Source organism: Oncorhynchus mykiss, chromosome 29 (genome assembly GCF_057628025.1).
Source record: "Oncorhynchus mykiss isolate SJ-2025 chromosome 29, ASM5762802v1, whole genome shotgun sequence".
Lineage (NCBI taxonomy): Eukaryota > Metazoa > Chordata > Actinopteri > Salmoniformes > Salmonidae > Oncorhynchus > Oncorhynchus mykiss.
In genome coordinates, this window is record NC_143050.1 from 3,205,001 (window position 1) to 3,231,650 (window position 26,650).

Below are 26,650 nucleotides of genomic sequence, written 5' to 3' on the forward strand. Positions count from 1 at the left end.
CCTTGCCATAAGGCAAAAGTGATAGCTAAGTGGCTTGGGGAACAAAACATTGATATTTTGGGTCCATTTCCAGGAAACTCCCCAGACCTTAATCCCATTGAGAATTTGTGGTCAATCCTCAAGAGGCAGGTGGACAAACAAAACCCCACAAATTCTGACAAACTCCAATCATTGATTATGCAAGAATGGGCTGCCATCAGTCAGGATGTGGCCCAGAAGTTAATTGACAGGATGCCAGGGAGGATTGTAGAGGTCTTGAAAAAGAAGGGTCAACACTGTAGATATTAACTCTTTTGCATCAACTTCATGTAATTGTCACTAAAAGCCTTTGACACTTATGAAATGCTTGTAATTATACTTCAGTATTCCATAGTAACATCTGACAAAAATATCTAAAGACACTGAAGCAGAAAACTTTGTGGAAATAGATGCTTGTGTCATTCTCAAAACCTTTGGCCACGACTGTACAGAGAGAGGAGCAGAGTGCACTTATTGGTGTCACATTGTGTTATGAGATGAATACCCAAGGCACCAAATCATGCCACCTTTAGTAGACAGTAGAACACACTAGCTTGCTCTGTCTCTCACACACACACACACACACACACACACACAGTCCATTTCCAGACAGAGGTGTTAGTGGCCTAAGGCGATGCTATTGCAGCTTAACAGGCCTGGGGCACTCACCTGAAAAAACACACTTGTCTGTTAAACTGCTCTGACATCCCAAGATGTTTAGAATACAATCATCTCCTTCAACCTCTCTCTCTCATCCTCCTTTAACCTGTCTCCTCCCCTTCATCTACACTGACTGAAGTGGATTTAAACATGTCTCCTCCCCTTCATCTACACTGACTGAAGGATTTAACCTGACTCCTCCCCTTCATCTACACTGACTGAAGGATTTAACATGTGACACTGATAAGGGATCATAGCTTTCACCTGGATTCACCTAGTCTACTGTATGTCAAGGAAAGAGCAGGTGTCCCCCCCACACTGGCCAGTTTATTAGGTACACCCATCTAGTACTGGGTCGGACCCCCATTTGCCTCCAGAACATCCTGAATTCTTTGGGTGTCGGAAATGTTCCACGGAGATGTTAGTCCATTCTGACGCGATGGCATCATGCAGTCGCTGCAGATTGGACTGCCAACACCTTCCATCTCGTCCCAAAGACACTGGGTTCGGTCAACACCACCTTCCATCTCGTCCCAAAGACACTGGGTTCGGTCAACACCACCTTCCATCTCGTCCCAAAGACACTGGGTTCGGTCAACACCACCTTCCATCTCGTCCCAAAGACACTGGGTTCGGTCAACACCACCTTCCATCTCGTCCCAAAGACACTGGGTTCGGTCAACACCACCTTCCATCTCGTCCCAAAGATACTGGGTTCGGTCAACACCACCGTCCATCTCGTCCCAAAGATACTGGGTTTGGTCAACACCACCGTCCATCTCGTCCCAAAGATACTGGGTTTGGTCAACACCACCTTCCATCTCGTCCCAAAGATACTGGGTTTGGTCAACACCACCGTCCATCTCGTCCCAAAGATACTGGGTTTGGTCAACACCACCGTCCATCTCGTCCCAAAGATACTGGGTTTGGTCAACACCACCGTCCATCTCGTCCCAAAGATACTGGGTTCGGTCAACACCACCTTCCATCTCGTCCCAAAGATACTGGGTTCGGTCAACAACAATACACTGTGGCGTTCAATCAATGCTCAGTTGGTATCAAGGGACCTAACGTGAGCCAGGAAAACATTCCCCACACCAGAACACCCATCAGTCTGTACCGTTGACACCAGGCAGGTCTGTACACCACGCCCATCAGTCTGTCCCGTTGACACCAGGCAGGTCTGTACACCACGCCCATCAGTCTGTCCCGTTGACACCAGGCAGGTCTGTACACCACGCCCATCAGTCTGTCCCGTTGACACCAGGCAGGTCTGTACACCACACCCATCAGTCTGTCCCGTTGACACCAGGCAGGTCTGTACACCACGCCCATCAGTCTGTCCCGTTGACACCAGTACACCACGCCTATCAGTCTGTCCCGTTGACACCAGGCAGGTCTGTACACCACACCCATCAGTCTGTCCCGTTGACACCAGGCAGGTCTGTACACCACGCCTATCAGTCTGTCCCGTTGACACCAGGCAGGTCTGTACACCACGCCTATCAGTCTGTCCCGTTGACACCAGGCAGGTCTGTACACCACGCCTATCAGTCTGTCCCGTTGACACCAGTACACCACGCCTATCAGTCTGTCCCGGTGACACCAGGCAGGTCTGTACACCACACCCATCAGTCTGTCCCGTTGACACCAGGCAGGTCTGTACACCACGCCCATCAGTCTGTCCCGTTGACACCAGGCAGGTCTGTACACCACGCCCATCAGTCTGTCCCGTTGACACCAGTACACCACGCCTATCAGTCTGTATCGTTGACACCAGGCAGGTCTGTACACCACGCCCATCAGCCTGTCCCGTTGACACCAGTACACCACGCCTATCAGTCTGTCCCGTTGACACCAGGCAGGTCTGTACACTACGCCCATCAGTCTGTCCCGTTGACACCAGGCAGGTCCATGGACTCATAGTGCTTACGCCACATCCTGACTCTGTCATCAACAGTAACTGAATGCCTCGATGCCTGCCTGCTTTATATAACAAGCTACGACCACGTGACTCACTGTCTGTAGGACCGAACCATTTTTCTGAATGGGGTGATGTACCTAATAAACTGCGCTAGCGATAAGGAAAGTGTCTGTCTGTGTGTTCTCGTCCGACCGTGTGTATGTGTGTTCTCGTCCGACCGTGTGTATGTGTTCTCGTCCGACCGTGTGTGTGTGTGTGTTCTCGTCCGCCCGTGTGTGTGTGTGTGTGTGTGTGTGTTCTCGTCCGACCGTATGTGATCTCATCCGCCCGACCGTGTGTGTTCTCGTCCGCCCGACCGTGTGTGTGTGTGTGTGTGTTTGTGTGTTCTCGTCCTCCCGTGTCTGTGTGTGTGTTCTCGTCCGCCCGTGTGTGTGTGTGTGTGTGTGTGTGTGTTCTCGTCCGACCGTGTGTGATCTCATCCGCCCGACCGTGTGTTCTCGTCCGCCCGACCGTGTGTGTGTGTGTGTCTGTGTGTTCTCGTCCTCCCGTGTCTGTGTGTGTGTTCACGTACGCCCGTGTGTGTGTACTTACTGAAGTCCCCAGTGAGGAACAAGGCCTGAGCTCCCGGAGCCCACTCTTTGAACATCAGGCTGTTATTAGCCTGTCTCTGGACACCATAGGACATGTAACTCCTAGTGAAGTCATCAAAACTCCCCTCAGCCTCCTCCAACTTAGACAACCTCTCAGTGAACAACTGGTACCTACAGAGAGAGAGATGGTGAAAGACGTTAGTACACACACACATTAACGAAGCCTCCAGAGAACTACGTTATAAAACCCGATAAATAAATCATAAAAACGGAGGTGGGAAAGAGAGTGGCCTCCATTGGAGTACAGATAACATGGATTTCCCCCTGCTCCAGTCCCTGATCCAGCCCCAGTCCCAGTCCCTGCTCCAGTCCCTGATCCTGTTCCAGTCTCTGATCCTGCTCCAGTCCCAGCCCCAGTCCCTGATCCTGGCCCTGATCCTGCCCCAGTCCCTGCTCCAGCCCCAGTCCCTGCTCCAGCCCCTGCTCCAGTCCCTGATCCTGCCCCAGTCCCAGTCCCTGCTCCTGCCCCAGTCCCTGCTCCAGCCCCTGCTCCTGCCCCAGTCCCTGCTCCTGCCCCAGTCCCTGCTCCTGCCCCAGTCCCTGCTCCTGCCCCAGTCCCTGCTCCAGCCCCAGTCCCTGCTCCAGTCCCTGCCCCAGTCCCTGCCCCAGTCCCTGCCCCAGTCCCTGATCCTGCCACAGTCCCTGATCCTGCCCCAGTCCCTGATCCTGCCCCAGTCCCTGCCCCAGTCCCTGCTCCAGCCCCAGTCCCTGCTCCAGCCCCAGTCCCTGCTCCAGTCCCTGCTCCTGCCCCAGTCCCTGCTCCTGCCCCAGTCCCTGCTCCTGCCCCAGTCCCTGATCCTGCCCCAGTCCCTGATCCTGCTCCAGTCCCTGATCCTGCTCCAGTCCCTGCCCCAGTCCCTGATCCTGATCCATTCCCTGATCCTGCCCCAGTCCGTCCCTGATCCTGATCAATTCCCTGATCCTGCCCCAGTCCCTGTCCCTGCTCCTGCCCCAGTCCCCGCCCCAGTTCCAGTCCCCGCCCCAGTCCCCGTTCCAGTCCCTGCACCAGTCCCAGCCACAGCCCCAGTCCCCGCCCCTGCTCCAGTCCCTGCCCCAGTCCCTGTTCCAGTCCCTGCCCCAGTTCCTGTTCCAGTCCCTGCCCCAGTTCCTGCCCCAGTCTGTTCCAGTCCCTGCCCCAGTCCCTGCCCCAGTCCCTACTCCTGCCCCAGTCCCTGATCCTGCCCCAGACCCTGCTCCAGCCCAAGTCCCTGATCCAGTCCCTGCCCCAGTTCCTGCCCCAGTCCGTTCCAGTCCCTGCCCCAGTCCCTGCTCCTGGCCCAGTTCCTGCCCCAGTCCGTTCCAGTCCCTGCCCCAGTCCCTGCTCCTGCCCCAGTTCCTGTCCCAGTCCGTTCCAGTCCCAGCTCCAGTCCCTGCTCCTGCCCCAGTCCCTGATCCTGCCCCAGTCCCTGATCCAGTCCCTGCCCCAGTCCCTGCTCCAGTCCCTGACCAAGTCCCAGTCCCTGTTCCAGTCCCCGCTCCAGTCCCTGCCCCCGCCCCAGTCCATGTTCCAATCCCTGCCCCAGCCCCAGTCCCTGCCCCAGTCCCTGTTCCATTCCCCAGTTCCTGCCCCAGTCCATTCCAGTCCCTGCCCCAGTCCCTGCTCCTGCCCCAGTCCCTGCTTCTGCCCCAGTCCCAGTCCCTGCCCTAGTCCCTGATCCAGTCCCTGCCCCAGTTCCTTCCCCAGTCCCTGTCCCAGTCCGTTCCAGTCCCTGATCCTGCTCCAGTCCCTGCTCCTGCTCCAGTCCCTGCTCCTGCCCCAGTCCCTGCTCCAGTCCCTGATCCTGCCCCAGTCCCTGCTCCAGTCCCTGATCCTGCCCCAGTCCCTGATCCAGCCCCAGTCCCAGTCCCTGCCCCAGTCCCTGATCCTGCCCCAGTCCCTGATCCTGCCCCAGTCCCTGATCCAGCCCCAGTCCTTGCTCCTGCCCCAGTCCCTGCCCCAGTCCCTGCTCCTGCCCCAGTCCCTGATCCTGCCCCAGTCCATTCCAGTCCCTGCCCCTGCTTCTGCCCCAGTCCCTGATCCTGCCCCAGTCCCTGCCCTAGTCCCTGATCCAGTCCCTGCCCCAGTCCCTGATCCAGTCCCTGCCCCAGTCCCTGCTCCTGCCCCAGTTCCTGTCCCAGTCCGTTCCAGTCCCTGCCCCAGTCCCTGATCCTGCTCCAGTCCCTGCTCCAGTCCCTGCTCCTGCCCCAGTCCCTGCTCCAGTCCCTGATCCAGTCCCTGATCCTGCTCCAGTCCCTGATCCTGCCCCAGTCCCTGATCCTGCCCCAGTCCCTGATCCAGCCCCAGTCCCTGATCCTGGCCCAGTCCCTGAACCTGGCCCAGTCCCTGCCCCAGTCCCTGCTCCTGCCCCAGTCCCTGCTCCTACCCCAGTCCCTGCCCCAGTCCCTGCTCCTACCCCAGTCCCTGCTCCTACCCCAGTCCCTGCCCCAGTCCCTGCTCCAGTCCCTTTGTTAATGGGCCATTCTAAATGTAAACACATTTTACATATTAGTAAAGACAAGATTACATTGAGAATAGTTTGATGAGTGAAAATAGGATCACTTGATGAGACAGTTTGACCAGCCTGAGAATAGGAACAGAGAACAAGCTTTTTTTCCTCCCTTTCTCAAATCATCAATAGTCTACAGTCCCGTCATGCAGCCCAAATATGTTTTGATTTCTAACACATTCTAAAGGTTGGTATCATTCACAACTAAAGTTGTAAAAAATCTAGCATATATGACCTGTTTCAAATGATCACTTTAACATTGCCACTTCATATGAGCACTCGCTCCGGAGTGGGAAAAACATCCTATTTTATTTATTATTATTTATTTATTTTACTATAAAAACTTTTTTTTAAGTGTTATAGATTCTTCAAAGTCTGCCAAGACAGAAAAATCCTGGAATGTGTAGGTTTGTCCGAACTTTTGACTGGTACTTCATTTCATTAATATTCTGGTGTTTCTATTCCATGAAAAACAAAAAAATTACTCTGGGTTTCTGTTAGAATGGAACCGAAAAAATGGCGTTGTACAACGTGATTCCATAGGTGTTATTTCATAGTTGTGATTGTACAGAATTAGACAGACACCACTCAACACTAATGAGAGACTCATTTCGTCTATTGTAGGCCTACAGTATATAAAAAAATATTATTTTAAAATATTATTTTTTTTAAAATTATTTAGAGGATTGGAGGACTCTAAATGAATATGTCAGGGACATTTTGCGTCAGATATTATCACAGATCCTAAGGGACTTATATAATTCACAATTAATTAATAAATAATAATAATCACATTGTTTAAAAAAGTAACAATTCTGAAGATTTAAGCCACCTGCATTTATTTATTAGGCTACTGTGTTGTCTGACAAGTAAACATAGCCTACAGTACATGCTGTAGATAACATGGGAAAGTGCCTAATTCCTTACATAAGGGAGAGCAGGCCCATGTCCAGACTTTCTCTCGTGACCTCACGTACTCATCAACTCTGTCTTTAATGCGTTTTAAAGGTTGCATCAGTCACGGACAGAAACTTCTGGAGACACAGTATTAATGATGGACACTCGGAGGTTCACTGGTTCTTTATATATGAATTATAACATCATGTTTCTAGTCTATTGCATAGCTACAATGTGTAATCATTGATGTCCCAGGAGCAGGAGTGGTAAACACTGTTGAAGTGTATAATTGTAATACATACAGTGCCATACAGTGCCTTGCGAAAGTATTCGGCCCCCTTGAACTTTGCGACCTTTTGCCACATTTCAGGCTCCAAACAAAGATATAAAACTGTATTTTTTTGTGAAGAATCAACAACAAGTGGGACACAATCATGAAGTGGAATGACATTTATTGGATATTTCAAACTTTTTTAACAAATCAAAAACTGAAAAATTGGGCGTGCAAAATTATTCAGCCCCTTTACTTTCAGTGCAGCAAACTCTCTCCAGAAGTTCAGTGAGGATCTCTGAATGATCCAATGTTGACCTAAATGACTAATGATGATAAATACAATCCACCTGTGTGTAATCAAGTCTCCGTATAAATGCTCCTGCACTGTGATAGTCTCAGAGGTCCGTTAAAAGCGCAGAGAGCATCATGAAGAACAAGGAACACACCAGGCAGGTCCGAGATACTGTTGTGAAGAAGTTTAAAGCCGGATTTGGATACAAAAATATTTCCCAAGCTTTAAACATCCCAAGGAGCACTGTGCAAGCGATAATATTGAAATGGAAGGAGTATCAGACCACTGCAAATCTACCAAGACCTGGCCGTCCCTCTAAACTTTCAGCTCATACAAGGAGAAGACTGATCAGAGATGCAGCCAAGAGGCCCATGATCACTCTGGATGAACTGCAGAGATCTACAGCTGAGGTGGGAGACTCTGTCCATAGGACAACAATCAGTCGTATATTGCACAAATCTGGCCTTTATGGAAGAGTGGCAAGAAGAAAGCCATTTCTTAAAGATATCCATAAAAAGTGTTGTTTAAAGTTTGCCACAAGCCACCTGGGAGACACACCAAACATGTGGAAGAAGGTGCTCTGGTCAGATGAAACCAAAATTGAACTTTTTGGCAACAATGCAAAATGTTATGTTTGGCGTAAAAGCAACACAGCTGAACACACCATCCCCACTGTCAAACATGGTGGTGGCAGCATCATGGTTTGGGCCTGCTTTTCTTCAGCAGGGACAGGGAAGATGGTTAAAATTGATGGGAAGATGGATGGAGCCAAATACAGGACCATTCTGGAAGAAAACCTGATGGAGTCTGCAAAAGACCTGAGACTGGGATGGAGATTTGTCTTCCAACAAGACAATGATCCAAAACATAAAGCTAAATCAACAATGGAATGGTTCAAAAATAAACATATCCAGGTGTTAGAATGGCCAAGTCAAAGTCCAGACCTGAATCCAATCGAGAATCTGTGGAAAGAACTGAAAACTGCTGTTCACAAATGCTCTCCATCCAACCTCACTGAGCTCGAGCTGTTTTGCAAGGAGGAATGGAAAAAAAATTCAGTCTCTCGATGTGCAAAACTGATAGAGACATACCCCAAGCGACTTACAGCTGTAATCGCAGCAAAAGGTGGCGCTACAAAGTATTAACTTAAGGGGGCTGAATAATTTTGCACGCCCAATTTTTTCAGTTTTTGATTTGTTAAAAAAGTTTGAAATATCCAATAAATGTCGTTCCACTTCATGATTGTGTCCCACTTGTTGTTGATTCTTCACAAAAAAAATACAGTTTTATATCTTTATGTTTGAAGCCTGAAATGTGGCAAAAGGTCGCAAAGTTCAAGGGGGCCGAATACTTTCGCAAGGCACCGTACATGCAGTCACGACATCATTCACAGAATGGAGTTTGATACACCTGGTATTGACAATAAAAAATAAAAAAAACTTCCAAAGTAGCAATTTCCGTAAATTAACTTTGACAAAAGTTACATCATCAACATATTCCTCTCAATTGAAAATGTTTTGCTTGACTCGTTATGATGTTATAACTACTTGAATTTGCCTCCCGAAATGTTTTGTCAGCCATCTTCAGCAAATATGGCTGACAAATTCAAATTCGTCATTGGAACCACTCGATATGATTGGTCATACACAAACCTTGGAACCCAAATGCATAATGGAGTGCTCTAACTCCCCCTTGTGGTGATCTGGAGCAATGAAGCCGTGACACCGGGAACCTCTAAGGCTCGCAGCTTTTAAAAGGAGGAACCACTGTACAAGTCTATTCTAAATCTGAGGGGGTCACTGGGCTTTCAAAGTTCAATACAATAAACATGAATCCACAGAAAAACAAAATCCAGTTCACAAATACTGACTTATAAACCACTATGAGATGGAATCAAATGTGAGTGACTGTGCCGATCAATAAACACTGTTAGGTGTGACAATGTGGTGTGTTCTTATGGCCATGTATGATGCATCCTTGGTGGAACTGAATCTACACTCAATATAACAACGTCACTGTAAACTGCGTTTATTTTCAGCAAACTCAGGAAGAAAAGAAATGTCCTCTCAATGTCAACTGCATTTTTTTCAGCAAACTTAACATGTGTAAACGTTTGTATGAACATAAGAAGACTCAACAACTGAGACATAAACTGAACAAGTTCCACAGACATGTGACTAACAGAAATTGAATAATGTATCATCCTTGAACAACAGGGGTGGTCAAAATCAAAAGTAACAGTCAGTATCTGGTGTGGCCACCAGCTGCATTAAGTACTGCAGTGCATCTCCTCATGGACTGCACCAGATGTGCCAGTTCTTGCTGTGAGATGTTACCCCGCATGCCAGTTCTTGCTGTGAGATGTTACCCCGCATGCCAGTTCTTGCTGTGAGATGTTACCCCGCATGCCAGTTCTTGCTGTGAGATGTTACCCCGCATGCCAGTTCTTGCTGTGAGATGTTACCCCACTCTTTCACCGGACATTTCTGGGGGGAAACGATCCTAGCCCTCACCCTCCGATCCAACAGGTCCCAGACGTGCTCAATGGGATTGAGATCCGGGGTCTTCGCTGTCCATGGCAGAACACTGACATTCCTGTCTTGCAGGAAATCACGCACAGAACGAGCAGTATGGCTGGTGGCATTGTCATGCTGGAGGGTCATGTCAGGATGAGCCTGCAGGAAGGGTACCACATGAGGGAGGAGGATGTCTTCCCTGTAACGCACAGCGTTGAGATTGCCTGCAATGACAACAAGCTCAGTCTGATGATGCTGTGACACACTGCCTCAGACCATGACGGACCATCCACCTCGATCCCGCTCCAGAGTACAGGCCTCGGTGTAACGCTCATTCCTTCGACGATAAACGCAAATCCGACCATCACCCCTGGTGAGACAAAACCGCGACTCGTCAGTGAAGAGCACTTTCTGACAGTCCTGTCTGGTCCAGTGACGGTGGGTTTGTACCCATAGGCAACGTTGTTGCCGGTGATGTAAGGCAGGTCCTCACCAGACAACAGGCCTACAAGCCCTCAGTCCAGCCTCTTTCAGCCTATTGCAGACAGTCTGAGCACTGATGGAAGGATTGTGCGTTCCTGGTGTAACTCGGGCAGTTGTTGTTGCCATCCTGTATCTGTCCCGCAGGTGTGATGTTCAATTGTACCCATCCGGTGCAGGTGTTGTTATACGTGACCTGTCCTGTCTTAGGCGTCTCACAGTACGGACATTGAAATGTATTGCCCAGGCTACATCTGCAGTCCTCATGCCTCCTTGCAGCATGCCTAAGGCACGTTCACACAGGTGAGCAGGGACCCTGGGCATATTTCTTTTGGTGTTTTTCAGAGTCAGTAGAAAGGCCTCTTTAGTGTCCTAATTTTCATAACTGTGACCTTAATTGCCTACCGTCTGTAAACTGTTAGGGTCTTAACGACCGTCCCACAGGTGTATGTTCATTAATTGTTTATGGTTCATTGAACAAGCATGGGAAACAGTGTTCAAACCCTTTACAATGAAGATCCGTGAAGTTATTTGAATTTTTACAAATTATCTTTGAAAGACAGGGTCCTGAAAAAGGGACATTTATTTTTTTGTTTATATACCTTGAGTACCTTTTGGCACACCACTCTCTCAGATTACATACACACACCTCCCTCAGATTACACACACACACACACCTCCCTCAGATTACACACACACACACACACACACACACCTCCCTCAGATTACACACACACACACACACACACCTCCCTCAGATTACACACACAAATACACACACACACCTCCCTCAGATTACACACACACACACACACCTCCCTCAGATTACACACACACACACACCTCCCTCAGATTACACACACACACACACACACACACCTCCCTCAGATTACACACACACACACACCTCCCTCAGATTACACACACACCTCCCTCAGATTACACACACACACCTCCCTCAGATTACACACACACACCCACACCTCCCTCAGATTACACACACACCCACACCTCCCTCAGATCACACACACCCATACCTCCCTCGGATTACACACACCCACACCTCAGATTACACACACACACACCTCCCTCAGATTACACACACACACACACACACCTCCCTCAGATTACACACACACACACACCTCCCTCAGATTACACACACACACACACACACCTCCCTCAGATTACACACACACACACACACACACACCTCCCTCAGATTACACACACACACACCTCCCTCAGATTACACACACACACACACACACACACACCTCAGATTACACACACACACACACCTCCCTCAGATTACACACACACACACCTCCCTCAGATTACACACACACACACCTCCCTCAGATTACACACACACACACCTCCCTCAGATTACACACACACACACCTCCCTCAGATTACACACACACACCTCCCTCAGATTACACACACACACACACACACACACCTCCCTCAGATTACACACACACACACACACCTCCCTCAGATTACACACACCTCCCTCAGATTACACACACACACACACCTCCCTCAGATTACACACACACACCTCCCTCAGATTACACACACACACCTCCCTCAGATTACACACACACCCACACCTCCCTCAGATTACACACACACACACACACACACACACCTCCCTCAGATTACACACACACACCTCCCTCAGATTACACACACACACCCACACACACACCCACACCTCCCTCAGATCACACACACCCATACCTCCCTCAGATCACACACACCCATACCTCCCTCAGATTACACACACCCATACCTCCCTCAGATTACACACACACACCTCAGATTACACACACACACACCTCAGATTACACACACACCTCAGATTACACACACACCTCAGATTACACACACACCCACACCTCAGATCACACACACACACACCTACACACCTCAGATTACACACACACACACACACACACACACCTCAGATTACACACACACACACCTCAGATTAAACCCACACACACACACACACCTCAGATTAAACACACACACACACACACACACACCAGATTACACACACCCACCCAGAAAGAATTCAAACAAAACAATTTGACAAGCCTTTAGGCGACATACCAGGGTGCCATCAGCAACGTGTGACCTGCTACCACAAGAACATGGCCACCCAGCGTGTCTGAAATACCAATGTAAATAACCCAAATGTATCTGCCCATTTATCCTCTCCCCCGTCATTCATACATGACTCTATTTGCACTGTTAGTTGCTTATGCAACGTCTCCTTCTCCCCCTCCGCGGTCTCGCTCTCCGCAGTCTCCCCCTCTCCCCCGGTCATCTCCGCGGTCTCCTTCTCCCCCTTCCCGGTCTCCCCCTCCCCAGTCTCCCTCTCCCCCGTCATTCATACATGACTCTATTTGCACTGTTAGTTGCTTATGCAACGTCTCCTTCTCCCCCTCCGCGGTCTCGCTCTCCGCGGTCTCCCCCTCTCCCCCGGTCTCCTTCTCCCCCTCCCCGGTCTCCCCCTCCCCCACCGCGGTCTCCCTCTCCCCCGTCATTCATACATAACTCTATTTGCACTGTTAGTTGCTTATGCAACGTCTCCTTCTCCCCCTCCGCGGTCTCCCCCTCTCCCCCGGTCTCCTCCGTGGTCTCCTTCTCCCCCTCCCCGGTCTCCTCTGCGGTCTCCCTCTCCCCCGTCTCCCTCTCCGCGGTCTCCTTCTCCCCCTCTCCCCCGTCTCCCTCTCCCCCGTCTCCCTCTCCGCGGTCTCCTTCTCCCCCGTCTCCCCCTCCCCCTCCGCGGTCTCCCCCTCCCCCGTCTCCCTCTCCCCTCCCCCTCCGCGGTCTCCCCCTCCCCCTCCGCGGTCTCCCCCTCCCCCTCCGTGGTCTCCCCCTCTCCCCCGGTCTCCTCCGCGGTCTCCTCCTCCCCCTCCCCGGTCTCCTCCGTGGTCTCCTTCTCCCCCTCCCCGGTCTCCTCTGCGGTCTCCCTCTCCCCCGTCTCCCTCTCCGCGGTCTCCTTCTCCCCCGGTCTCCCCCTCCCCCTCCGCGGTCTTCCCCTCCCCGGTCTTCCCCTCCGCGGTCTCCCCCTCCCCCTCCGCGGTCTCCCTCTCCCCCGTCTCCCTCTCCGCGGTCTCCTTCTCCCCCGGTCTCCCCCTCCCCGGTCTCCCCCTCCCCCGTCTCCCTCTCCCCTCCCCCTCCGCGGTCTCCCCCTCCCCCTCCCCGGTCTCCTCCGTGGTCTCCTTCTCCCTCTCCCCCGGTCTCCTCCGCGGTCTCCTCCTCCCCCTCCCCGGTCTCCTCCGTGGTCTCCTTCTCCCACTCCCCGGTCTCCTCCGCGGTCTCCTCCTCCCCCTCCCCGGTCTGCTCCGTGGTCTCCTTCTCCCCCTCCCCGGTCTCCTCTGCGGTCTCCCCCTCCCCCGTCTCCCTCTCCCCCTCCGCGGTCTCCCCCTCCCCCTCCGCGGTCTCCCTCTCCCCCTCCGCGGTCTCCCTCTCCCCCGTCTCCCTCTCCCCGGTCTCCCCCGTCTCCCTCTCCCCCGTCTCCCTCTCCCCCGTCTCCCTCTCCCCCGTCTCCCTCTCCGCGGTCTCCTTCTCCCCCGGTCTCCCCCTCCCCCTCCGCGGTCTCCCCCTCCCCCTCCGCGGTCTCCCTCTCCCCCGTCTCCCTCTCCGCGGTCTCCTTCTCCCCCGGTCTCCCCCTCCCCCTCCGCGTTCTCCCCCTTCCCCTCCGCGGTCTCCCCCTCCGCGGTCTCCCCCTCCCCCTCCGCGGTCTCCCCCTCCCCGGTCTCCCCCTCCCCGGTCTCCCCCTCCCTTGGCGTTTCATTAGAGTTTTCACTGTGTTTTAAAGACAAAGCCTACAGTCTTTGATGTGAGAATTAAAGTGATTCTCCACAGAAGGGACAGCAACTAGATAATTGGACCTAGAAAACACACTGTGGTTGACATTTAACTACATTACCATTAGACCCACTGTGGTTGACATTTAGCTACATTACCATTAGACCCACTGTGGTTGACATTTAGCTCCATTACCATTAGACCCACTGTGGTTGACATTTAGCTACATTACCATTAGACCCACTGTGGCTGACATTTACCTCCATTACCATTAGACCCACTGTGGCTGACATTTACCTCCATTACCATTAGACCCACTGTGGCTGACATTTAGCTACATTACCATTAGACCCACTGTGGTTAACATTTAGCTTCATTACCATTAGACCCACAGTGGTCGCCATTAAGCTCCATTACCATTAGACCCACTGTGGCTGACATTTAGCTACATTGCCATTAGACCCACTGGTTGACACTTAGCTCCATTACCATTAGACCCACTGTGGCTGACATTTAGCTACATTGCCATTAGGCCCACTGTGGTTGACATTTAGCTACATTACCATTAGACCCACTGTGGTCGCCATTTAGCTCCATTACCATTAGACCCACTGTGGCTGACATTTAGCTACATTACCATTAGACCCACTGTGGCTGACATTTAGCTACATTACCATTAGACCCACTGTGGTTGATATTTAGCTCCATTACAATTAGACACACTGTGGTTGACATTTCGCTCCTTTACCATTAGACACACTGTGGCTGACATTTAGCTACATTACCATTAGACCCACTGTGGTTGACATTTCGCTCCATTACCATTAGACACACTGTGGCTGACATTTAGCTACATTACCATTAGACCCACTGTGGCTGACATTTAGCTACATTACCATTAGACCCACTGTGGTTGACATTTCGCTCCATTACCATTAGACACACTGTGGCTGACATTTAGCTACATTACCATTAGACCCACTGTGGTTGACATTTTGCTCCGTTACCATTAGACCCACTGTGGCTGACATTTAGCTACATTACCATTAGACCCACTGTGGTTGACATTTTGCTCCATTACCATTAGACCCACTGTGGCTGACATTTAGCTACATTACCATTAGACCCACTGTGGTTGACATTTTGCTCCATTACCATTAGACCCACTGTGGCTGCGTCGCAAATCTCTCTTATCTTCAGAAGCGTGAAACTTGTTCACTTCCCTTCGTGGATTTGAAGGGAAATAATCATCTGGCATATGGACACTCCCTTCAGCCCATGCCGATACCAATCCAATGTTCTCAAATGTGGGGAGTAGTGAACGAGTGTACACTTCAGGAGGAAGGAGAGGTTATTGGGACGTCCCGCCTACTTGACATTTAGCTACATTACCATTTTTTTAAAAACACACCAATTGAGTCAACACACACAGCATTGCCAAGACCACGGAACATAGCCCCTAGCATGACCGACAGAGACAGAGCACACACACACACACACACCAACCAACTCTCTCGACTGTTATCCAGTGTGTGCTGTGAATAATGTTAATTACCTCTCAGTGTATTCCATGTTATCTCTCTGTGTGTGTGTGTGTGTCAACCCATCAGTGTTTCTGTTTTAATGAGCTCAGTATAGACCTCCAGAGACAACCTATCACATCCTCCCTGTCACCATCACACTACAGAGGTCACACAGAGGTCACACAAACACTTGGGAGGCACACATACAAACATCTCTCTAAGGAGACGCAGCTAACACTCATACACAACCTCCGACCGGGCCTGTATTGATCTCTCTCACACACACACACACACAGGACTGTCTGACAAGACATTCTGGCCCAGGGCCACGTGTGACCCAGGTAAAGAGCGGCCCAGGGCCACGTGTGACCCAGGTAAAGACCGGCCCAGGGCCACGTGTGACCCAGGTAAAGACCGGCCCAGGGCCACGTGTGACCCAGGTAAAGAGCGGCCCAGGGCCACGTGTGACCCAGGTAAAGACCGGCCCAGGGCCACGTGTGACCCAGGTAAAGACCGGCCCAGGGCCACGTGTGACCCAGGTAAAGACCGGCCCAGGGCCACGTTTGACCCAGGTAAAGACCGGCCCAGGGCCACGTTTGACCCAGGTAAAGAGCGGCCCAGGGCCACGTTTGACCCAGGTAAAGAGCGGCCCAGGGCCACGCGTGACCCAGGTAAAGACCGGCCCAGGGCCACGTGTGACCCAGGTAAAGACCGGCCCAGGGCCACGTGTGACCCAGGTAAAGACCGGCCCAGGGCCACGTGTGACCCAGGTAAAGACCGGCCCAGGGCCACGTGTGACCCAGGTAAAGACCGGCCCAGGGCCACGTTTGACCCAGGTAAAGACCGGCCCAGGGCCACGTTTGACCCAGGTAAAGACCGGCCCAGGGCCACGTTTGACCCAGGTAAAGACCGGCCCAGAATAATATAGAATAATTATAGAATAATGATTCTGTTATATCTATATGGTAAGAAGGAAAGCATGAATTTCCTAATAGGATCTCTCAGTCTATATGTGCTACTATTTAGGGCAGGAGGTTGTGTGTGTGTGTGTGTGGTAACACCTCAGAAGTCACTGCCAAATCCGCAAGCTGGATCACCGTGACTCAGTGCTTTTGACCGACCAAACAGACACAGCACTTCGCGCCCCCATCTCGCCCCGTGACACTCATTCAGAATTTTTCCAACACACATTCTGGAGTATCTCCTATCATTGGCACCTGCTCACAAGCGTCAATCGGCTCATCGTGACCAAGTGATTTACATAGGACAGGACACACGACTTGGAAAGCCCCCCCCCCCCCCTCCTCCTCCTCCTCCTCCTCCTCCTCCCATTTACACAGACAGACTAAGGAGCATCTCCTATCACACTGGCTTATACCACAGGATTGTTGAATACTAGTTTCTGACTGGGACAAATAGTAATCTCCAAAAGTATTGGGACAGTGAGAACTGTTTTGTTGTTTTGGTTCTGTACTCTAGCACTTTGGATTTTAAATGATACAATGACTATATAACCCTATTCCCTATATAGTGCACTACTTTAGACCAGAGCCCTATGGCACCCTATTCCCTATATAGAGTGCACTACTTTAGACCAGAGCCCTATGGAACCCTATTCCCTATATAGTGCACTACTTTAGACCAGAGCCCTATGGCACCCTATTCCCTATATAGTGCACTACTTTAGACCAGTCTGCATAGTTTAAACATCTGAGAGGAGAGAGCCAGGACGGACAGGCTCTCGCCTCGCCTCTGTTCTGCTTTGCTCTTAATTAATCTATTGAGACTCAAGTTGACACTCGTGAAGAACGGGGGGTGGGGTGGTGGTGGGTTGTGTGTGTCGACACAAACATGTGCTTGTGTTACAAACATCCCATCCCTCTCCTCCATCTTGCCTAGTCCTCCAAGGTGACGGCAAACTTCAAGGTTGTATATACATAGTATGTCGGTCCCCCACCAGCGCGTCTGGTACGTCGGTCCCGCACCAGCGCGTCTGGTACGTCGGTCCCCCATCAGGGCGTCTGGTGCGTCGGTCCCCCACCAGCGCGTCTGGTGCGTCGGTCCCCCACCAGCGCGTCTGGTGCGTCGGTCCCCCACCCACGCGTCTGGGACGTCGGTCCCCCACCAGGGTGTCTGGTACGTCGGTCCCCCACCAGCGCGTCTGGTACGTCGGTCCTCCACCAGTTTGTCTGGTACGTCGGTCCTCCACCAGCGCGTCTGGGACGTCGGTCCCCCACCAGGGTGTCTGGTACGTCGGTCCTCCACCAGGGTGTCTGGTACATCGGTCCTCCACCAGGGTGTCTGGTACGTCGGTCCCCGAATGGTACGTCGGTCCTCCACCAGCGTGTCCGGTACGTCGGTCCTCCACCAGCGTGTCTGGGACGTCGGTCCCCCACCAGGGTGTCTTGTACGTCGGTCCCCCACCAGGGTGTCTGGTACGTCGGTCCCCGAATGGTACGTCGGTCCCCCACCAGCGCGTCTGGTACGTCGGTCCTCCACCAGTTTGTCTGGTACGTCGGTCCTCCACCAGCGTGTCCGGTACGTCGGTCCTCCACCAGCGCGTCTGGTACGTCGGTCCCCCACCAGCGTGTCTGGGACGTCGGTCCCCCACCAGCGTGTCTGGTACGTCGGTCCTCCACCAGCGTGTCCGGTACGTCGGTCCTCCACCAGCGCGTCTGGTACGTCGGTCCCCCACCAGCGTGTCTGGGACGTCGGTCCCCCACCAGCGTGTCTGGGACGTCGGTCCCCCACCAGGGTGTCTGGTACGTCGGTCCCCCACCAGGGTGTCTGGTACGTCGGTCCCCGAATGGTACGTCGGTCCCCCACCAGCGCGTCTGGTACGTCGGTCCTCCACCAGTTTGTCTGGTACGTCGGTCCTCCACCAGCGTACAGTTGAAGTCAGAAGTTTACATACACTTAGGTTGGAGTCATTAAAACTCGTTTTTCAACATTTCCACAAATGTCTTGTTAACAAACTATAGTTTTGGCAAGTCAGTTAGGACATCTACTTCGTACATGACAAGTAATTTTTCCAACAATTGTTTACAGACAGATTATTTCACTTATAATTCACTGTATCACAATTCCAGTGGGTCAGAAGTTTACATACACTAAGTTGACTGTTCCTTTAAACAGCTTGGAAAACACCAGAAAATGATGTCATGGCTTTAGAAGCTTCTGATAGGCTAATTGACCTCTTTTGAGTCAATTGGAGGTGTACCTGTGGAAGTATTTCAAGGCCTACCTTCAAACTCAGTGCCTCCTTGCTTGACATCATGGGAAAATCAAAAACAAATCAGCCAAGACCTCAGAAGAAAAATTGTAGACCTCCAAGTCTGGTTCATCCTTGGGAGCAATTTCCAAACGCCTGAAGCTACCACGTTCATCTGTACAAACAATAGTACGCAAGTATAAACACCATGGGACCACACAGCCGTCATACCGCTCAGGAAGGAGACTCGCTCTGTCTCCTAGAGATGAACGTACTTTGGTGTGAAAAGTGTAAATCAATCACAGAACAGCAGCAAAGGACATTGTGAAGATGCTGGAGGAAACAGGTACAAAAGTATCTATATCCACAGTAAAACAGAGTCCTATATCAACATAACCTGAAAGGCCGCTCAGCAAGGAAGAAGCCACTGCTCCAAAACCACCATAAAAAGCCAGGCTACAGTTTGATTCTGGAGAAATGTCCTCTGAAACAAAAATGGCCATCATTATGTTTGGAGGAAAAAGGAGGATGCTTGCAAGCCGAAGAACACCATCCTAACCGTGAAGCATGGGGGTGACAGCATCATGTTGTGGGGGTGCTTTGCTGCAGGAGGGACTGGTGGACTTCACGAAATAGATGGCATCATGAGGAGGGAAATAATGTGGATATATTGAAGCAACATCTCAAGACATCAGTCAGGAAGTTAAAGCTTGGTCGCAAATGGGTCTTCCAAATGGACAATGACCCCAAGGTATACTTCCAAAGTTGTGGAAAATTGGCTTAAGGACAACAAAGTCAAGGTATTGGAGTGGCCATCACAAAGCCCTGACCTCAATCCTATAGAACATTTGTGGGCAGAAGTGAAAAAGTGTGTGCGAGCAAGGAGGCCTACAAACCTGACTCAGTTACACCATCTCTGTCAGGAGGAATGGGCCAAAAATCACCTAAATTATTGTGGGAAGCTTGTGGAAGGCTACCCAAAACATTTGACCCAAGTTATACAATTTAAAGGCAACGCTACCAAATACTAATGGAGTATATGTAAACTTCTGACCCACTTGGAATGTGATGAAAGAAAAAAAAGCTGAAATAAATCATTCTCTCTACTATTATTCTGACATTTCACATTCTTTAAATAAAGTGGTGATCCTAACTGACCTAAGACAGGGAATTTTTACTAGGATTAAATGTCAGGAATTGTGAAAAACTGAGTTTAAATGTATTTGGCTAAGGTGTATATATACTTCAGACAACTGTATAGTCGCCCCCTTTGCTGTTAAGCCCCTAAATGTAAACCTCCGACTACAGTTGTATATAGTATATCAGTCCTCCATCAGTATATATAGTAATATAGTATATCAGTCCTCCATCAGTATATATAGTATATCAGTCCTCCATCAGTGTATATAGTATATCAGTCCTCCATCAGTGTATATAGTATATCAGTCCTCCATCAGTATATATAGTAATATAGTATATCAGTCCTCCATCAGTGTATATAGTATATCAGTCCTCCATCAAGATATATAGTAATATAGTATATCAGTCCTCCATCAGTATATATAGTAATATAGTATATCAGTCCTCCATCAGTGTATATAGTATATCAGTCCTCCATCAAGATATATAGTAATATAGCATATCAGTCCTCCATCAGTATATATAGTAATATAGTATATCAGTCCTCCATCAGTGTATATAGTATATCAGTCCTCCATCAAGATATATAGTATATCAGTCCTCCATCAGTGTATATAGTATATCAGTCCTCCAGCAGTGTATATAGTATATCAGTCCTCCATCAGTGTATATAGTAATATAGTACATCAGTCCTCCATCAGTGTATATAGTAATATAGTATATCAGTCCTCCAGCAGTGTATATAGTATATCAGCACTCCATCAGTGTATATAGTAATATAGTACATCAGTCCTCCATCAGTGTATATAGTATATCAGTCCTCCAGCAGTGTATATAGTATATCAGCACTCCATCAGTGTATATAGTAATATAGTATATCAGTCCTCCATCAGTGTATATAGTAATATAGCATATCAGTCCTCCAGCAGTGTGTATAGTAATATAGCATATCAGTCCTCCAGCAGTGTATATAGTATATCAGTCCTCCAGCAGTGTATATAGTATATCAGTCCTCCATCAGTGTATATAGTAATATAGCATATCAGTCCTCCAGCAGTGTATATAGTAATATAGCATATCAGTCCTCCAGCAGTGTATATAGTAATATAGCATATCAGTCCTCCAGCAGTGTATATAGTAATATAGTACATCAGTCCTCCATCAGTGTATATAGTATATCAGTGCTCCAGCAGTGTATATAGTATATCAGTCCTCCATCAGAGTATATAGTAATATAGCATATCAGTCCTCCAGCAGTGTATATAGTAATATAGCATATCAGTCCTCCAGCAGTGTGTATAGTAATATAGCATATCAGTCCTCCAGCAGTGTATATAGTATATCAGTCCTCCAGCAGTGTATATAGTATATCAGTCCTCCATCAGTGTATATAGTAATATAGTACATCAGTCCTCCATCAGTGTATATAGTAATATAGTATATCAGTCCTCCAGCAGTGTATATAGTATATCAGCACTCCATCAGTGTATATAGTAATATAGTACATCAGTCCTCCATCAGTGTATATAGTATATCAGTCCTCCAGCAGTGTATATAGTATATCAGCACTCCATCAGTGTATATAGTAATATAGTATATCAGTCCTCCATCAGTGTATATAGTAATATAGCATATCAGTCCTCCAGCAGTGTGTATAGTAATATAGCATATCAGTCCTCCAGCAGTGTATATAGTATATCAGTCCTCCAGCAGTGTATATAGTATATCAGTCCTCCATCAGTGTATATAGTAATATAGCATATCAGTCCTCCAGCAGTGTATATAGTAATATAGCCTATCAGTCCTCCAGCAGTGTATATAGTAATATAGCATATCAGTCCTCCAGCAGTGTATATAGTAATATAGTACATCAGTCCTCCATCAGTGTATATAGTATATCAGTCCTCCAGCAGTGTATATAGTATATCAGTCCTCCATCAGTGTATATAGTAATATAGCATATCAGTCCTCCAGCAGTGTATATAGTAATATAGCATATCAGTCCTCCAGCAGTGTGTATAGTAATATAGCATATCAGTCCTCCAGCAGTGTATATAGTATATCAGTCCTCCAGCAGTGTATATAGTATATCAGTCCTCCATCAGTGTATATAGTAATATAGCATATCAGTCCTCCATCAGTGTATATAGTAATATAGCATATCAGTCCTCCAGCAGTGTATATAGTAATATAGCATATCAGTCCTCCATCAGTGTATATAGTAATATAGCATATCAGTCCTACAGCAGTGTATATAGTATATCAGTCCTCCATCAGTGTATATAGTAATATAGCATATCAGTCCTCCATCAGTGTATATAGTAATATAGCATATCAGTCCTCCATCAGTGTATATAGTAATATAGCATATCAGTCCTCCATCAGTGTATATAGTAATATAGCATATCAGTCCTCCATCAGTGTATATAGTAATATAGCATATCAGTCCTCCAGCAGTGTATATAGTATATCAGTCCTCCAGCAGTGTATATAGTATATCAGTCCTCCAGCAGTGTATATAGTATATCAGTCCTCCATCAGTGTATATAGTAATATAGCATATCAGTCCTCCAGCAGTGTATATAGCATATCAGTCCTCCAGCAGTGTATATAGTAATATAGTATATCAGTCCTCCAGCAGTGTATATAGTAATATAGTATATCAGTCCTCCAGCAGTGTATATAGTATATCAGTGCTCCAGCAGTGTATATAGTATATCAGTCCTCCATCAGTGTATATAGTAATATAGCATATCAGTCCTCCAGCAGTGTATATAGTAATATAGCATATCAGTCCTCCAGCAGTGTGTATAGTAATATAGCATATCAGTCCTCCAGCAGTGTATATAGTATATCAGTCCTCCAGCAGTGTATATAGTATATCAGTCCTCCATCAGTGTATATAGTAATATAGTACATCAGTCCTCCATCAGTGTATATAGTAATATAGTATATCAGTCCTCCAGCAGTGTATATAGTATATCAGCACTCCATCAGTGTATATAGTAATATAGTACATCAGTCCTCCATCAGTGTATATAGTATATCAGTCCTCCAGCAGTGTATATAGTATATCAGCACTCCATCAGTGTATATAGTAATATAGTATATCAGTCCTCCATCAGTGTATATAGTAATATAGCATATCAGTCCTCCAGCAGTGTGTATAGTAATATAGCATATCAGTCCTCCAGCAGTGTATATAGTATATCAGTCCTCCAGCAGTGTATATAGTATATCAGTCCTCCATCAGTGTATATAGTAATATAGCATATCAGTCCTCCAGCAGTGTATATAGTAATATAGCCTATCAGTCCTCCAGCAGTGTATATAGTAATATAGCATATCAGTCCTCCAGCAGTGTATATAGTAATATAGTACATCAGTCCTCCATCAGTGTATATAGTATATCAGTCCTCCAGCAGTGTATATAGTATATCAGTCCTCCATCAGTGTATATAGTAATATAGCATATCAGTCCTCCAGCAGTGTATATAGTAATATAGCATATCAGTCCTCCAGCAGTGTGTATAGTAATATAGCATATCAGTCCTCCAGCAGTGTATATAGTATATCAGTCCTCCAGCAGTGTATATAGTATATCAGTCCTCCATCAGTGTATATAGTAATATAGCATATCAGTCCTCCATCAGTGTATATAGTAATATAGCATATCAGTCCTCCAGCAGTGTATATAGTAATATAGCATATCAGTCCTCCATCAGTGTATATAGTAATATAGCATATCAGTCCTACAGCAGTGTATATAGTATATCAGTCCTCCATCAGTGTATATAGTAATATAGCATATCAGTCCTCCATCAGTGTATATAGTAATATAGCATATCAGTCCTCCATCAGTGTATATAGTAATATAGCATATCAGTCCTCCATCAGTGTATATAGTAATATAGCATATCAGTCCTCCATCAGTGTATATAGTAATATAGCATATCAGTCCTCCAGCAGTGTATATAGTATATCAGTCCTCCAGCAGTGTATATAGTATATCAGTCCTCCAGCAGTGTATATAGTATATCAGTCCTCCATCAGTGTATATAGTAATATAGCATATCAGTCCTCCAGCAGTGTATATAGCATATCAGTCCTCCAGCAGTGTATATAGTAATATAGTATATCAGTCCTCCAGCAGTGTATATAGTAATATAGTATATCAGTCCTCCAGCAGTGTATATAGTATATCAGTCCTCCATCAGTGTATATAGTATATCAGTCCTCCATCAGTATATATAGTAATATAGTATATCAGTCCTCCATCAGTGTATATAGTAATATAGCATATCAGTCCTCCAGCAGTGTATATAGTAATATAGTATATCAGTCCTCCAGCAGTGTATATAGTAATATAGTATATCAGTCCTCCAGCAGTGTATATAGTATATCAGTCCTCCATCAGTGTATATAGTAATATAGCATATCAGTCCTCCAGCAGTGTATATAGTAATATAGTATATCAGTCCTCCATCAGTGTATATAGTATATCAGTCCTCCAGCAGTGTATATAGTATATCAGTCCTCCATCAGTATATATAGTAATATAGTATATCAGTCCTCCATCAGTGTATATAGTATATCAGTCCTCCAGCAGTGTATATAGTATATCAGTCCTCCATCAGTGTATATAGTAATATAGCATATCAGTCCTCCAGCAGTGTATATAGTAATATAGTATATCAGTCCTCCAGCAGTGTATATAGTAATATAGTATATCAGTCCTCCATCAGTGTATATAGTATATCAGTCCTCCAGCAGTGTATATAGTATATCAGTCCTCCATCAGTATATATAGTAATATAGTATATCTGTCCTCCAGCAGTGTATATAGTATATCAGTCCTCCAGCAGTGTATATAGTAATATAGTATATCAGTCCTCCATCAGTGAATATAGTATATCAGTCCTCCAGCAGTGTATATAGTATATCAGTCCTCCAGCAGTGTATATAGTAATATAGTATATCAGTCCTCCATCAGTGTATATAGTAATATAGTATATCAGTCCTCCAGCAGTGTATATAGTAATATAGTATATCAGTCCTCCATCAGTGTATATAGTACATCAGTCCTCCAGCAGTGTATATAGTATATCAGTCCTCCATCAGTGTATATAGTATATCAGTCCTCCATCAGTGTATATAGTAATATAGTATATCAGTCCTCCAGCAGTGTATATAGTAATATAGTATATCAGTCCTCCAGCAGTGTATATAGTAATATAGTATATCAGTCCTCCAGCAGTGTATATAGTATATCAGTCCTCCAGCAGTGTATATAGTATATCAGTCCTCCATCAGTGTATATAGTATATCAGTCCTCCATCAGTGTATATAGTATATCAGTCCTCCATCAGTGTATATAGTAATATAGTATATCAGTCCTCCAGCAGTGTATATAGTAATATAGTATATCAGTCCTCCAGCAGTGTATATAGTAATATAGTATATCAGTCCTCCAGCAGTGTATATAGTATATCAGTCCTCCAGCAGTGTATATAGTATATCAGTCCTCCAGCAGTGTATATAGTATATCAGTCCTCCAGCAGTGTATATAGTATATCAGTCCTCCAGCAGTGTATATAGTATATCAGTCCTCCAGCAGTGTATATAGTATATCAGTCCTCCAGCAGTGTATATAGTATATCAGTCCTCCAGCAGTGTATATAGTATATCAGTCCTCCAGCAGTGTATATAGTATATCAGTCCTCCAGCAGTGTATATAGTATATCAGTCCTCCAGCAGTGTATATAGTATATCAGTCCTCCAGCAGTGTATATAGTATATCAGTCCTCCATCAGTGTATATAGTATATCAGTCCTCCAGCAGTGTATATAGTATATCAGTCCTCCAGCAGTGTATATAGTATATCAGTCCTCCAGCAGTGTATATAGTATATCAGTCCTCCATCAGTGTATATAGTATATCAGTCCTCCAGCAGTGTATATAGTATATCAGTCCTCCAGCAGTGTATATAGTATATCAGTCCTCCAGCAGTGTATATAGTATATCAGTCCTCCAGCAGTGTATATAGTATATCAGTCCTCCAGCAGTGTATATAGTATATCAGTCCTCCAGCAGTGTATATAGTATATCAGTCCTCCATCAGTGTATATAGTATATCAGTCCTCCATCAGTGTATATAGTATATCAGTCCTCCATCAGTGTATATAGTATATCAGTCCTCCAGCAGTGTATATAGTATATCAGTCCTCCAGCAGTGTATATAGTAATATAGTATATCAGTCCTCCAGCAGTGTATATAGTAATATAGCATATCAGTCCTCCAGCAGTGTATATAGCATATCAGTCCTCCAGCAGTGTATATAGTATATCAGTCCTCCATCAGTGTGTGTCTGAGAAGAAATATGTAAAAAAAGTGTTTCCTATGGTTTAGTAGCTACAAAACTAAATATAATATTTCATAGATTTTATTTTTACAGTCCACTGCACAGCAACACACACACCATATTCAGGAGCAGTGGTTTCTAAAAGCCATTTTCCCCTTGGTTAAGCAAGCAGCACAAACACTTGACTAACGGGAAAGTCCCAAATGAGACGGCAGAAATTCACACAAACACAGTGAAATACTATCTGCTACAGTAAAACTGGTCCAGCATCTTAATACACACACACACACACACACACACACACACACACACACACACACACACACACACACACACACACACACACACACACACACACACACACACACACACACACACACACACAC

At 47.4% G+C, this 26,650-nt stretch overlaps 1 protein-coding gene across 2 annotated transcripts in view; it reads right to left on the bottom strand.

The window, feature by feature from the left end:
• The window catches only part of LOC110510287 (1,4-alpha-glucan branching enzyme 1a), a 157,014-nt gene that overhangs the window by 116,579 nt on the left and 13,785 nt on the right, over positions 1-26,650 (bottom strand). For both annotated transcript variants that reach the window (XR_016493168.1, XM_036968271.2), the window contains exon 2: positions 3,194-3,363. Coding sequence is in view for 1 of the 2 variants with exons in the window: in XM_036968271.2 (XP_036824166.1) it covers positions 3,194-3,363 (170 nt within the window). In the remaining variant the exon portion in view is untranslated. The remainder of the gene's footprint in view (positions 1-3,193; positions 3,364-26,650) is intronic.